The 16,863-nt window shown below is 38.3% G+C and overlaps 1 protein-coding gene across 1 annotated transcript in view; it reads left to right on the plus strand.

Annotated features, from left to right (window-relative positions):
- The first annotated feature begins 2,143 nt into the window (after nt 1–2,143).
- The window catches only part of si:ch211-186j3.6 (neural-cadherin), a 285,200-nt gene continuing 270,480 nt past the window's right edge, over nt 2,144–16,863 (plus strand). The window contains exon 1 of the mRNA XM_046840706.1: nt 2,144–3,515. Coding sequence (XP_046696662.1) covers nt 2,525–3,515 — 991 coding nt within the window. The 5' untranslated portion in view covers nt 2,144–2,524. The remainder of the gene's footprint in view (nt 3,516–16,863) is intronic.

Here is a 16,863-nt window from a genome sequence, read left to right on the forward strand (position 1 = left end):
ATGCATCACAATGCATAACTTTTATGCTGATGCACTTTTATGCCGATCTTCCCATTTCTAATATGTACAAATAAGAAAGAGAAAAAAAGAGACAGAGAGAAAGAGAGTGAGAGAGACAAAAGAGAGAGAGATAATATTTTGTGTAAAAAAAAAAAAATAATTATGCAGCATATCAAATGGTTATATTTGTACAATAATTGTGCTTTGTAATGTCATTGTGGTTGTTAAGTGATTTTATTTTATTATTTTTTTATCTTTAATGTTTTTAAAAGCTTTCAGTTTTTGTGCCAGAGGAAATCCACAAAACCCTTTATCTTGACAATCCCAAAACACCCCTAGGTCCAGCTTAAAAGAAGCTGTCCTATAACATGATGCTGCCAATATCCTCCATCAAAGTGAATATAGTGTTCTTTGGTTGGTAAGTTGTCTTGGTTTTATATCCAATCATATATTTCTGTATTATGCCCAAAAAGTTGGTCTTCAAATTACACATATTTCATCTGGTTTGGATTGATCTAGGCTGATGTGGATGCTATTCTTTATGAAGAATGGATTTTGTCTATCCAATCTACCCAACAGACCAGACTTGCAGAATACCAGAGATCCTTCTTTGAAGCAGGAAGTGACCAGTACCTGTCACATATTCTTGCCGCTCCTCTAATATTGCTGTCGGTATCCTGTCAGCTTTCCTGATAAGTTTTCTTCTGGTCATTTCTTTAGTTTTGGTGTGATGTTGTGGTCTTGGTGATGGACTTTCAGTTGACTGTGAATAAACCAGTCATGCCCTAAAACCAAAGTAAAATTGAAGAACCAAAAAGGAGATTTTCAAACTAATGCCACTGAAGCCTAAAGAAAAAAAAATAATAAAAAAAAATTCACATATTTGATATGCAAATGATTACAGTGTGCAAATTCATTCTTGAAGTCATCTAGCAATGTCTGGAGGCTTGTTGTTTCTAGCAAGTAATACATTAAAGGGGAAAAAAGTCTAGTCTTAAAACCAAAGGGAATGGACAGACGTTTATGTCTGAGAAAATGCAGATTTGGGTCAAGGTACACTGGGAGCTCTGGGAGAGTGTGTCTGTGGCTACTTTGAGTGTATAAATCAGTGTTTACTGAAATGGACATTGCAGGCTGCAAATCATAACATGTTCCAGTTCCTTTAGCAAGTAAAGACTTGTATCAGCTTGCCTTAATGCCATTACATCTCCTGACTCCAACTTCTCAGCTTTGCAGCATGCTGGTTTTCATTACACTGATGAGAAACATACATTGGCCCCTGGTTAATGCATATTATTGAAGCTGAAGAGGTTAATTTTTTTAGGTTTTGTTTGGACCATTAGATCAGTTCATTAGGTTACATTTTTCGGAATGTAAGTTACTGGAATGTAATAATTTATTTGTTAGAAGAAAAAAAAAAATATATATATATATATATATATATATATATATATATATATATATATATATATATATATATATAAACAGACATGTATTTATAAAATAGGATAAAGTAACGAGCAGGAAAAATAAACTAATAAACTATAATACGTGCATGTTGTAATAATAATAATAATAATAATAATAATAATAATAATAAAATCATCACCATCATCATCATCTTGATCATCACCATCTTTTAATAGCAGCAGCAGTAGCCTCAGCATAAAGAAAATAAAAACTAATAGACAAACAAACAATAAAACAAACAGATTTTTTTTTTTTTTTTTTTTTTTTAATCAAAACAGCAGACAGAATTTTATTTGTCTAGAAATAAATGTATTGTATTACTGGGATATTTTCCTTTTACCAGCATGCATTACATTGATATTTATATAATGAATGTATATAATGAATAATATTTTATCTTATATCATTCATATATTTTTATATTATAAACATATATATATATATATATATATATATATATATATATATATATATATATATATATATATATATATAATAAAGATGAACGTGTGCTCGGTAAGTTTTTTTTCTTTTTCTTTATTTAGTTTTTTATTCTTTTGGTGTAATAAACTGTGCTAAAAGGAAGTTGTTTGATATCTATAGACATGTAAAAGTGAGCGGCTGTTCCCAGAGGATTCCCCCGCGTGGTCTCTGTCTCTCTCTATAGTCCCGCCCCCTCCCGTGCTCGAGTCTTGCGCTGTCCGGTAGCGCGTGCTGCTGCTGCTCTCTCGAAACTCATCCGCTTTCACACACACACACGCACGCGCACACACACACACACACACACGCGAGCGCGCGCGCTGTACTAGAGGCGGTGAGGCAGAGCGCCACCGGAGCACCGCGCAGCTGAAGCCAAAAGTTCCGCTGCGTTCCCAGTTTACGGATTGCTCCCAGTTAACCATAGTGGACAGCTCGAGGACGAGTCCCAGCACCATGGAAGGAAACGTTTATGAGAATGGGAATCTGATTGGGATTTTTTAACCATGTTCCGCATTTCGTGCGCTTTTTCGTGAGCGCGCGGCGCGCACCCTGTCAAAAAGAAAAAGAAAAAAACATGATCTGGTCTGTTGTGATATCCTACTGCGTGACTTTAGTTATGGGAAATAAAACCGACGAGCGGACGCCGTTTTTCCACGGGCACGTGTTTGAGAACTCGCCGCCGGGCTCCAGGGTGAACGGGTTGAGCATCCCGGCGAGGCGCATCGACGCGCAGCGCTGGTGCTCCGGCTCGGGCGCGCACCTCACGCTACTGGGAGACGGGAGCGAGGACTTTCGGGTTTTCGCGCACCACGGCCGCGGGCACGTGCAGCTGCGCACCGCCGGCGTGCTGGACCGAGAGGAGCGCGCGGACTACGTGCTGGACGTGGGCCTGTGCTGCGCGAGCTGCGCCACGGCCGGGAGCGTCGTGTCGCGCGTGGCGTCCGTGCGGGTCGACGTCCTCGACACGAACGACCACGAGCCCGCTTTCAGTCATGCCGACGTCAGGATCGCGCTGGACGACGCCACCGCGCTCCGCTCGGTGGTCTACAAAGTGGCCGCGGAGGACACGGACAGCGGCAAGAACGCCGAGCTCATCTATTACGCGCTGCCCAGGAACGGCAGCTTTTACGTGGTGCCCAAAACAGGCGAAGTTCTCCTCGTGGATTCCATCCTCGGGCTCGCGTCGCCCATAAAGTTCAGCGTTTTTGCCCGAGACCGCGGGTGGCCGTCGCGCACAAGTCGGCACATGAAGGTGGAGATCAGTCCACGCCAGTGGCCCGCTGCGTTCCCAACGTCTCACCGACTCATGAGAAAGTCTCGCTCTGTTCTGGAGCCCAGCGACCCCGTGAGCATGAGCGTGTCCGAAGACGCAGGGATCGGCTCTGTGATCATGAACCTGAACCCGGTCCGCTTTCAGTCGGCTACTTTCGAGCTGATGTACCCCGAGACCGAAAGCTCTCCGGTCAACGTAAACAGGGAGAGCGGGGAGTTGGTGATCTCGAGAAGCCTGGACCGGGAGACTGAACCTGTAGTGGAGATTACTGTTAAAGTGCAGGATAAAAGAGGTAAAGCACGCATTCAGAGAGTCTCTTAACCCGAATCTAGATCTCAGTGTGTGCCAAATTTTCCCCTTTTCATTGCAAACCCCCCCTCACCTCAGCATGCATTCCTGTTCAGATGGAAATGTGCGACATCCTTTTAGGGTCCTTTCTATATACATTAGTTTATTTTTAAGCACATATTTATATTTCCAATGCACACTCAGAACATGACTAACATATTTATCTTTATAATAAAAAACACTTAAATTATAATCTCAAAGTTGATCAATTTGAGCACAATTTGTGTTTTTTTTCAGCCTAGGAAAAATCTGAGCAATGCATCATGCCAGATTCATTAACACTTCCAGTTAAGAGCTTGCGACCTGTGAATGAAAAAATAGGCAGGAGAGGAAGTCAGAAAAAGTCACAGTTTCTCTACCTCCTGGGGGAAAATGGTAATTCCAGTTCGCTGGTGTGCATGACTGCAAGCAAGACAGATTTACATTCCCATTCTATCCCAACTTTCTGTCAGGTATACATCCCATTCTCAAGCATTTTTCGTTTTCATAATAATATCAGAGCTCAGAGAGTCTGGTGTGTGGTAACGACACCCCACAGGAGTGCAAAGCTTCTGTTCTGCAAAAAAAAAATAAAGAAAGAAGTGAGCAGTGTTCATGTGCATGTGTCAGTTAGATTTATGGCATAAAATACATCAGACGAGTCCGAAAATCTCCACAAAATCATCATCTGTCAGATCGTTTCACAGAATTCTTATAACAGCAAAATGTTTTTTGTTTTTGTTTTATTTTTTTGAAAATTGTTTTATTTTATAAAGAATTAAAAAATAAAGGTTCTGGGTGTGTGTGTGTGTGTGTGTGTGTGTGTGTGTGTGTGTGTGTGAGGGGGTGGTAACATATAATAGTTTTATAAATTACTATAGCTAATTTTGTAAACAATTAAACTTCTTTCAAGGAGCTGATCTAATAACATTTTTACTCAGTCTTGACAACTGTATGATTTACAGAATGATTAATTTTTTCTCTCTTTTTGGTTTTAAGTATGTGAATCCCCAAAAATCTAATTGAAAATAGGTTTTATAGGCCTGATTTATTTTTTTCCTTTTTTTTTGTGTTGCTTGTTAATTGGTAAACAAACCTTTAAATTGTGAAACATGTCATGTATTACTGTAGAAACATCTTCATTATATAAAATCTTGACATTTTGGTCCGCCCCTTCACATTATCCTGCTGTCTCTGGACCTATGTTTTTATTTTAATATTGCTGCATTGAGCTAAAATGACTGCATCTTTCTTCGAATTAAATAAAATAACTAATTTGACTGCCAAAATTGGTTATAATTGATTCGTATGATTAGAAGTGAGCTATAAATCGTTATTCTGAGCGTGGAATAACAAGTGTAATGAGTCATTAATTACGATGTAGATATGAGTGGGACTTAAATGTTCTTTAAAATGTAAGAAGCATTACTAAGAAATAATCATGAGCATAAAACTCTTTAATTAAAAAAACATCAAATGTCAAGTTAAAAGTATGACTTTTGTGCGATTCGGGCGTTGATTAGGCAATATGTACGAGATATGGGCGAGAAAGTACATACCATACACTAGCGCTTTTGTGTTTATTAAACCTTCTGATGCTTGTTTTGGTGCAAGAATCCACAGTCTGAGTTAGAAAGAAATCAGCCATGACATTACATTACATAGTATGGCCATTGGTGGCGCTGTTGCACAAATATGAATTCATTTTTCCTAGGTGGATGCCAAAAAAAATTAAACCTTCTTTCTATGGATTGCAATCTTTGATAGACAGGAGTGCTTAGCCATGCAAGCCAATTTGCTGCTGAGTCATCCTGTGTGTAATTTTCTTAACACTATGATAGTCGACCGCAATTCTGTACACCGTAATGTCACGATTTTTAACGCATTGACATGCTGCCATTAAGAATGTACTTTTTACAATGATCACTCACCTGCTTATTTAATAGGCGTCGAACACCAGAAAGGTGACATGTCACATCACATAAAAAACCAAAAACAACACAAAAAAAAACCCCAGCGTAATTGATACGCACTCAAGCGTGTAGGAATGAGAGCGACCGGGTGCCTAATGCAACATGTAGTCTGAGTGTCTGAGCTTGCAGTCAGCGTGCTTTAGCTAAGTAGCGCCAGTCAATACTTCAGACAACAGTACGGAGTGCACTGCGCACTTCACGCGGCACAAAGCAAGATGTTTGCTTGTTTCTCTCAGAGCGGTTTGTATGAACAGTGCTTAGCTAATAATTGCACGTGGTGAATAAACTCTATGTTGGATACACTGTAAGCCAGATTGATTTAGCCAAGATTAAAGTGCAGGTTCTGTTTGTGAAGGTGCTGTTTGATTGATAATTATGCAGTAATATAACTTACTCTAATGGGATCTTTAATATGGGATCTATATTTTAAAATAACAAAAAATAAATAAAATTAATGTAAAAATAAAAATAAAAGATTTATTTTACTATATTATACATATCATATTAGTGGGTCTTTTTTTTTACATTTGTTTATTTAACTATATATTTAAAAGTGTGTATTTTTCTTTTCTTTTTTAATTTAAAATCTCCCTAGCCACAGTTTCTACTTCTTCTTACTAATAACAACAATAACAATTTTTCTTTTAATAATAATAATGTATGTCTATACACTGATCAGGGATAAAATTATGACATTATAGCATTATGACAAGTGAAGTAAAGTGAAGTAACACTGATTGTTAGCGCATGTAGGACGTTTTGGAGACAAGGTGAGGGAGGTGCGATTGAGATGGTTTGGACATGTGCAGAGGAGGGACATGGGGTATATCAGTAGAAGAATGCTGAGGATGGAGCCGACAGGAAGGAGGAAAAGAGGAAGACCAAGGAGGAGGTTCATGGATGTGGTGAGGGAAGACATGCAGGTAGTTGGTGTGAAAGAGGCAGATGTAGAGGACAGGGGGGTATGGAGACGGATGATCCGCTGTGGCGACCCCCTATTCAGAGAAGCCGAAAAAAGAAGAAGAAGAAGAACTCTTTATCATGGCATGGATTTGAGCGAGTTTGACAAAGTTTGACAAGGTCATGACAAGGGATGACTGGGTCAGAGCATCTCCAAAACTGCAGCTCTAGTGGGATGTTCCTGACCTGCAATGGTCAGGATCTATCAAAAGTGCCCCAAGGAAGGAATAGTGGTGAACCAGCAACAGGGTCATGGGCAGCCATGGTTTACTGATTAACATGGGACGCGAAGGCTAGTCCATGTGGTCCGATCCAACAGATGAGCAACTGTAGCTCACATTGCTGAAGAACTTAATGCTGTTAATGCAGGACGGGTCAGGACTGTTTTGTAAGATAAAGGAGGACCAACACAATATTAGGCAGCTGGTCATAATGTCATGCCTGACTGATGTATACAGAGCAACATCAGCAGTCATTCTGATATATATTTTTCAGTAACATCCTCAAAGTAGTTCTCACAATGTAAAGCCATATATGAAGGCCTGATGTGGCTGTAAAGGATGAGAAGATTCTCCTTGGAAACCCTGGTCAGTTTAATCCTTATTTGAGTGAAAGATTCGGCCCGACCTTCCTTCATCGGCTCGCATTAGCTGTGTAATCCCATCTCATTCACTTTCTCATTTTACGGAGTTAAGAGTGGCAGCGCAGTTAGCTGGAGGAAACTGCTGAATTTCTTCAAGAGAAGATAAGTGGTGGTGGTGTACTGTCTCATAGCTCAAAGGGGCCTCAGTCAGACGCTAGTGCTGGGCAGTTTGTTAATTAATCGTTCAATCGGAATGACTCATTTAATCGAAAATCCTTGACGAAAAGTCGATTTTTAAAGTTTCCACAGAAAAGCAAGCATGGGATTTTTATGTTAGCTGTTTTTAAAAAGCATGGCTGTGGAATATTTGAACCTGAATATTTCAGTCGGTCCAGGAGTGATTTATTCCTTTTATAATACAGCAATATGAAGGAGCTGTATATTTCTATATTTTACTACAATTGAGTTAAAACAATAATAGATTTTGTTCCTGTAAGTATTTCTTTCGAAAAAGTATTCAGAAAGCTTTCTTTCTCAAGGTTAGTACTTTGTAACCTCTGAGTGTTACACACACTATAAGTTTATAGACACCTAATAATTAGATGCACTTTTTGAACATACAATTCTACATTTACTTCCCATTTGCTGTTATTGTAACCTCCACACTTCTGGGAACGTGTTCCACCAGATTTTGGATTGTGCTTATGGAGGTTTGCACTCATTCAACCACAAGGGTGTTAGTAAAGTCAGTAACTGATGTAGGTGAGGAGGTGTGGGGTGCAGTCAGCGCTCCAATTCATGCCAAAAGGGTCCAGTAGGGATGAAGTCTAAGCGTTGCAGCAGGCCACTCAAAGTCTTCCATGCCAACGCATGTAAACTATATTCAATGGACATCGTCCCAAAGCAGCTTTACAGAGATTTTACCTTATTTTTCGGACTATAAGCAGCTACTCTTTACCCACGTTTTCCCATGCAGCTTAAACAACGAAGCGGCTAATATATGGATTTTTCCTGGGTTTTTCCTGGAAGTTCAACATATTTCACCCGTTACACCGTGTGTAACGTGTCTTTCGTTAAAGCCTGTGTAAAGTACTATAAGTGCGGCTTATAGAGAGGTGCGGCTTATTTATGTTCAAAATAAAAATATTTGTAAAATTCAGTGGGTGCGGCTTATATATGGGTGCGCTTTATAGTCTGGAAATTATGGTATATCAAATGTTGCAGCAGTCCGAACTGCTGTTTTACAATGTAAATCAACAAAATTTCGGAAAAATGACATGAGAATTCAACTGCTTTGTGGAGTAAATGTTACTAGCAGTTTTAACAACACTGTGAATATAGTGTTGCTAGGCTGCATTCCAAAAGTAATGAATGTAAAAATGCATTACATTTTATTTCTAAAGCAGATTAAATTAGACAAAATTTGTGGTAATAGGTATTATATAAAAAAAAAATAAATAGACATCAACATTATACAGTATCATACAGAAAGAGTTTACTCAGTGGAATGAAAAGAGATATGTTTTGAGGTTTGATCTTATAATGGGCCAAGACAAAACACCAAGTCTGCTGTTAGACCTTTTAAAAACCCTGTCATCTTTGTGTTTTAACCATAATTAAAGAAAGGCCATAATTGCATGGAAGACATTAAGAGTCCAGACGCATGATGTGTACAAAGATTGACTGCAATGTGATAGAGGGGGCCAGTCAATTTTAAGCTTCAGAAACAAACAATAGATTTATATTGAATCCTAAAATCAGAGGTTTATACTATACTTTTTTACTCAAGTTAAAATAAAGAAGTTTGTACTTAAGTAAAAAGAAGCCATTATTACTCACATTACATCACATCTGGACCTCACATCAGATATTATCCATTGCCATGACAATGATTAATGGCATGATTGTCACAAGTTAACTCAACATTAAACGCAACTGAATCGTACATTTTTATCTGTACTAAATGTACTTCAAATGAATACTTTTCAAGTTTTTATTAATCAATGAACATGGCCATGGACAAATATGGATGGTTTTTGCAAATATATGTTTATTAATAGTGAAACCAAACTCAACATTAAGACACAATATTCTTGTAAATGTTTTAAAGTAATTATTGTGTTTCAAATGACGTAAACCATCAGGACACCAATAGGAACCTTTGCTATGTTTCCACAAGGTTAATGTTAATGATACCAGAGAAACTGCACCTCGTCTAATTTTCATACGGATTACATAATCTAAGAATATTTAATTTAAAATTAGACATTTAAAGCTTTTATTTATATATTTATTATGTCTGTGAGGTAAATTTTCACTGAGATTCACATTGTTTTATTTATGTGTCTGTGAAGAGAGATGAAAGAGACGGCAAAGAGCGCCCCCTGTCTGTTTTTTATTTATTTTACGAAAGCATGCTTTTTGTTGTTTATTATTATTTTTTAGAAATAAAAGTAGACCCTTTACAGATTCGATTGATATATTGCTCTTATCTGTACGATCAAAAAAGACATAATTTAAGTTCGTTTCGGCATCATGAGAAAAAAAAGGCCACAAAACGGGCCAGAACATTTTACGACCCCTGAGGACTAATTGTGTGCATCGTGGCGGATTTTGGTGCTGATTTGAGACTTGCCGTATCAGCCAAACAAAGGTTTACTGATTAAAAAGAAATTTTTGGTGGCGTTTCTAAAATTTTTTAGTAAATAAAGTAGGTCATGAATAAACGTGTCGCGTTGAAGATTTTAATTTCACCTCTTTTAGATGCATTTATAAAAAAAAATGTAATAAATATTAACGCCATAAAAATGAATTTGTGTTAACGCGTAATTAAATCGTTAATTTTGACGGTCCAAATTAATATATTACTACAAAACGATTTTCAAATTGTGTTACCTAATAAATGTATCCAGGCTGAACATCTACCATAAAGAACACAAGCAGAGAAAAGATGATGATGATCATGTGATCAGGAATGTGTCTATTCTAAGTCATATTCACATCGTTAACTCCCTCTGTCTCATCCACGTTAACCCCAGATTTCTTGTTGCCTTCTGCCTGCTCATTGTTGGTTTTATGAACTACCTACGTCTGTGGTGCGTGATTGCCACGCAATGACAGTAAGCAAGTTGATGGGCTGTGTGAGAAGAAATAAAACAGCACAGTGAGAAGAAATATTGAAATTTCACCAAATAGATTAAAACTAAAGTTGGTTTGAAAATGTAAGAAGTAGAAAGTTCAGATATTTGTGTAAAAATTTGATGAGTAAAAGTAAAAAGTTGTCTGAAAAATAAATAGTGAAATAAAGTACTGATACTAGAAAAATCAACTTAAGTACAGGTCATTACTTCCCACCTCTTCCTAAAATAAACTGAATTACAAATAAGGGAGTTATACGATTGCTGTTTTGTATCATTTATGAACAAGCTGCAGTTCTTTAACAGACGATCGTAACACGCACTGTATATTTTCGTATCCGTTTCTGCCTGTATTTTGTAATATTATTAACAGATGCTACTTGTATTAATACAAGTAGAGGCTGTTATGACAGCTATTAATATTGGTCCTAGCTATACTGCATGAGAGGATCAATCTCGCATGGTTGGAATGGTATAAATCGCCGAAAGTGAGTCATTATGGCCATCAGTACTGTTTAATTACCTGACAGTGTTTACTCTGTGATAGGCTACATGAACGTGGCATTGTGATTAATTCAGAACGACTGCTTGTTGTTCATTATGGCATGTCTGAGTGCGAGACTCACACGTGTGCAGACTGCGAGTGTGTCCGTGCATAGAGCTTTATATAGTCAACTTGAGCGGAAATATGTTTTCAGCGCCATGTCTCTCCGAAGAGGAAAATAGCCGGTCTAATCAAGCACGAGGCTGCTCACTCTAAATTCAAATGTACATAACCGATATATTTGCACGATAAGGACAAAAAAACATAAAAGACCACCTGACCATAAGATTTGTACATGCTTTTCTGATGTCCCATTCCACACTCACTCCCCATTCGATGATATAATAACCTCCAGTCTTCGGGGAAAGATGAGCCCACTAAAATGTAAAATGTAATTGAGTAAATACATGTTATATGCATGTGACCAGGTTATGGTAAAACTCAACTCAAAAAGTCCACAAGCCTTTCAAAACTGGGAGTAAATATTGGCAGTCAAAATAGGTTTTGTGTTTGTACACATGATCAATATGAATCTATCATAATTATCATTACGCTATATCACTTGAAAGACATACTGTATGTCTGGAAATCTTATTCTATCATTCTTTTGGCTTTTTGGGCTTAATTCCTTGAATCTGTAGTACTGTATGCTTGCTGGAATTTGAACAATGTTGTTTTTCCAATGGCCTCTACCTGTAAAGCATTGGACCTACTATGAAATATGAACAAAAGTTTATGGATAAGATATGTATCTGACTTTTGAACATACCGTTTTACATTTAATGCCCATATGCTGTTATAGTAACCTCCACTCTTCTGGGAAGAAGTCCCACTATACTTTAATTGAGGTGATTTGTGCTCATTCAGCCAAAAGAGTGTTAGTAAAGTCAGGTACTGATGTAGGGTGAGGTAAGGAGGTCCAGGGTGCAGTCAATGTTTCAATGAATCCAAAAGGTGTTCAATAGGGCTAATGTCCACTCCAGACCATGCAAACCATATCCTCAAGAAGCTGGTTTTGTGCCCAGTGGCATGGTCATGGAACAGGTTTGGTCTCCTAGTTTTTGTGAAGGGAAAATGTAATTCTATGGTACACAAAGACACCTTATGCATTTGTGTGCCTCCAGCTTTTGGTAACAGTTTGGGTGTATATAGATTTTAAAGAAATACAGTATACAGTGAAACCTCAGTTTGCGAATGTAATTTGTTCCAGATAAGTATACTCAAACCAAATAAAATTTCCCAATAAGAAATAATGGAAATTTGGATAATGCCTTCCAGGACCCAGAAAAGATTACAATATACAGTATTACAGTATAATAATATATTTGTAAGTGATATTTGTCGTATTACTGTATATTGTAACAATAATAATCTCAAATTAAAAGAAAAAACAATGTTTAGAGGAGAGTCTGTGCTGGTGTGAGGGAGACGAGGCGGAGAGGAGGATAAGGGTAACTGCCATGAAGGAGGGGAATCACGTTGGGAAAGCTTTCACTTCTTCACTTAGTCTAGGTTTTTTCTTAATCACTTCCAGTTTTTGACTCATTTAAATCTCATTTCTTTGTAACTTTTACTAAAAGCCGATCTGATGAAACCTCTTGGCTGTTGTCGCTGAGTTAGGAAGCATGTGTGAAGAACCAACGTACCAGCGCAATGTTCGTGTAACAAAACATACACCAGGCTGTTCGTAAACCGAAGTTTCTCTGTATATAGGTTTAGAGCAAATACCTTTATTTTAGTATATTTTAGGAAAATATGTGTGTTTGTATGCCCTTTGTATTGAAATATCAGGTGTACAAAATACCAGTTCATATTAAATCCAAGTTTAATGTTAGGGTCGGGTTTACAATTCAAATATTTTTCCTCCCGTCTTATGAAATCACATCAATTTGCAATCTTTTTCTCTCCATTTTATTCTTCTGAGGCAGTGTTTTTGTGCGGCCTCTAACAACAGGATAGTGTCGGGTTACCCGCAGCAACTCTAACTCTTTATTTGTCTGAAAAATGGAAATGACACAGGCCAGATTTTCACGTTTTTATGCATATGCAGTATAGGGATGGGAGCGTTTTCAGTCATTTTGATGACGACAAGCAGTTATGGGAAAACATTTGAAAATACCTGTGTGGACTAGTGTTTAAATTATTCATTAGTAGTACCGTATTTTCCGGACTATAAGCCGCTACTTTTTTCCCACGCTTTGAACCCTGCTGCTTAAACAATAAAGAGGCTAATTTATATATTTTTCCTTGGTTTTTTCCCGGTTTCACAAACTTCAAGCCAAAAAACTGAGCCCCAATAACATTAGACCAATGAAATTGCTGAACGGGGTGAACTAATGAAACTCTTTATATTAAATCATAAATATGGATGATGTTCCTCTGATGTTTGATCTGCCGCTCACTCGGACTGTCTACGGGAAATGCGAATCATTCGCCACGCTGAAAACAACCGGGCATGAAAACACACTTCACCTGTGTTCTGAGCTGCACGGCATCGGGAGAAAAGCTTCACCGATGGTGATTTTTAAACGCACGACGATGCCAAAAGAAAAACTCCAGAGAGAAATAGTTGTAAAAGAAAGGAGGAAGACAGTGAACAATGACTTTTTTGGTGGGCTACTGTTTAGATACAAGCCATGTAACAGACACTGTCTTTCATTAAGGCCTGTGTAAAGTTTATTAGTTTTAGTGTAGACAGGTGCGGCTTATTTATGTTCAAAATAAAAATCTTTGTCAAATTCAGTGTGTGCGGCTTATATTTGGGTGCGCTTAATAGTCCAGAAATTACGGTACCTTCAGTATCTTGGTTTTTAGATGGCAGCAAGGTGATTTTGGAGCCAACTGACTTAAGTTGAACCTTTAATTAACCTCCAACATCCTACAACACCTCAATTCCATTTGGTTCCATATTTAAGTTCCACATCTGCTAATTCATTTTCATTGGTTCACCTTGGGAGCAGGACAACCTGAGCTTTTCATGCTACAATAACTCATGCATCAGTACACCTCAAGTTATACCTCCCTATGTCAAGATAACAGCAACAATGCATTTATGAATTCCCCCAGTGTCTTAAGGTCCTGTCATGTTTATTTCACTTTTCCACTGAATGGCCGTCCAGTTTAGTAAAACCTTGTGAGAGATTATTTGGATGTTTTACCTCCTGTCCCAAGTTTTATGTGGGATTGAGGACTGGTACATGGTTTCATCATCTTTGTCAGGGAAATCACACAAGGATTTGACCCTATGCACCCTCCAGCTGCTGTTCTGGAACATGAGGAGCATGTCAGTGTTAAGTTGACAGTTTGATTTGGTCTGAAGTTATGTTTGTCCAGGTGGGCAATGGGCTGAAACTGTCCAATAAAGCTGCTCTGGTTGGATCATTTTTTCTTTGTCCACGGAGGATAGAACCAATTTATTAAAGCAAGTATCGTAATTATCCGATGAACCCTTTGTAAACAGTTCAAACAGACGACTGAAGTGAATGAAATCCAGCAGACTAATAAAGTGGATAATGAAGGGTGCTCATAATGAATAATGCGCACTACTTGATTTGCTCCTGTTTAATTAAGAAATATTCATGAAGTGGTATTTATTCGTCTCCAGCCATTTATGCTCCTTTTAGGGCTCATAGAGTGTCTTTACTCCGATACACTTTTCTGGCTTCAAGCTTCAGAATCTTGTATCTGTATATGTGCACAACTATGAGCTCCAATGTCTGAATGATATGTAACTGTTATAAGGTCGCAAGGTCAGAACGAACTATCCATCGAGCGAAGAAAATCGCTGGCAAGTTTTAAAGAAGGCATGGGGAAGAATTACAGCTGACTGTCTAAACGCCAAAGCTTTGTGTAAAACTGACGGTAATGTTCAAGGAGGATATTTTTGGCAAGAAATAAAGTTTAACATCTGTTCATGTATATATTTGTTTGGTCAAAATAAATCTTGATACCATTAAATTACATAATTTGTTGCATAGAACAAAAGGAACATGCATGTCTTTTAAAAACAATGAAAGACTAGCTGTTTCCAAACCTTTGGCAGGTGCTGTATATGGGTGTTTGTTGATAAAACTATTTTTTACTTACAGTCTTGTTTGTCTGTGACAACTTGCTGACATAAACACATTTGGTCATGGCACCAGAAAAGCTAAGTCAATTAAGTAGAGTTGAACTGAATTAAAAGATAAATAGCGAGAATGAGAACGAGAGAGAGAGAGAGAGAGAGAGAGAGAGAGTGATATGTCTAGTATGATACCTACACTATTATAATGATCTATACATCTTCACCCATGCTCCTGTCTACTTTTTCTGTTCTTCGTCAGCATGTCATTCTGTCATGTCATCTAATAGGTCACTGGGAGTGATGGGTTGCCAGTACCTCGCAGTGGCACCTGTCAAAGCACTGACTGAAAGGTGTTTATTTGCATGACTCCAGTATGTGTCCACCTAGCAGAGTCTTCAATCACCCTGGCAGGTTACAGACAGCTTGCACAAGACAGCCTCCCTCGTTTGTTAAACCCGACACAGGGATCCGGAGAACTTGACACTAAGCACTGGAGCTTTTCCTTTTTAAACCCTTGGTGTTTGTCCAGGGCATCAGAACAGACATCAGTGGCACAAATCTGTAAATCTGTTCATCTATCAGGCATGAGCCAAAAAATTATGGAAGCATATGGCGGGATCTTCTGTCACAAAAGCAGAAGTGCTAAAGTGTACTCGATGACTGAAAGGGTCATGTGGACGTGTACAGATGGAGCCGATTACACAGGCTCACACCCAGTAAATGCGAACTTGCCTTTAGCTCCCCTCGCACGCTCACACTTACAAACACTCGAGCATAGCATATGTCCAGAAGTGCAGTCACACCCCATGAGTCTCCTCCATCCATCTTTATCCCTTTCTCTTAACATCTTTCTACTCGTGTGTTGCCATCTTTAAAAATGAAACAACATTTTGGGCTTCACCCCGCATGAAAATGTTAGTGACGAGCTACTTATTGTGTTGATGCTCTAATAGGACAGTTTGCTGAACAGGTCTCATTAAACATACGGTATGGATGACCGCACAGCTCCAAGGTTGGTGGAGCTTAGGTTACTCAGTCTATAGAACAGCTACTTATTGAATGTTCTCCAGGTTCTCTAGAAAATCATGCCAGTCTGTGGACTGTCTAAAAGTGTGCATGTGTTCATGGCATCCTGCAGAGATCCATGTTTCTGTATAGGCGCTGGATCCACTGTGATCCTGACCAAGATAAATCACTTACTGTTGATTAATGAACATTATAAACAATAATGGCTGGTCTGAAATGAACAAAATAGCTGGACTGAATAGGTACTTAATGAGTCAGAAAACTGCAGATCTGTACAATTAAACTATTTTAGTAATTCAGTTATTCTCTGGGCATTTTTTTTTTACACTTTGCCGCTTTAGAATGCTGAAGGCTGTAGTCTGATTGCGGAGCTGCACATTCATGTATAGCCTACACACTTTTCCGTGTCGGTTTACTACAGAAAAACAAACTGCACTTTGAAGACAGAGGTGTAACTGAATTAAAAAGGAGCTTGCGGTATTCTGTTTAAAAAAAACAAAAAAGTTTATTTTGTAATAGATATACCTTTGCGTTTGCTGACAGGTTTCGGGGAAATTGTGTTACAGTTTTTCTTCACCGTTTACAGAATCCTTTTTCTGACCCCTGTTTTTTGATTGGTTTGTTAACTGTCTGTGTTCCCCTGTTGTATCACTGGATTGATGCAAAGACTTAGCAACCATTTCTTTAACATAATTTGATCTTGGCAACATTCACACCCAACAGTTTGGAGTCCTGTTTTAGCGTCCAACTGAGGAAAGTCAAGGATATCCCATGCTTCCTCTGAGACAACTGAAGCTTGCCAGCGCCATCACTTTATACAGCTGCTCACAGTATTGCTATAAAAATGCTATCTGTATGCATTAGGGATGTGCATTTCCATAACTGTGGCCAGTGTGATTTGAATTTCGATGCATAGCCAATGTTACGATACAATTCACCCCTGTTACGATGCAGTGCGATCCCATTTTGATTTGATTCAACACAATGCAATACGATGCATTGAAAAAATATGGTACGAACAGTTACA

The sequence above is a fragment of the Silurus meridionalis genome, chromosome 26 (assembly GCF_014805685.1).
Source record: "Silurus meridionalis isolate SWU-2019-XX chromosome 26, ASM1480568v1, whole genome shotgun sequence".
Classification (NCBI taxonomy): domain Eukaryota; kingdom Metazoa; phylum Chordata; class Actinopteri; order Siluriformes; family Siluridae; genus Silurus; species Silurus meridionalis.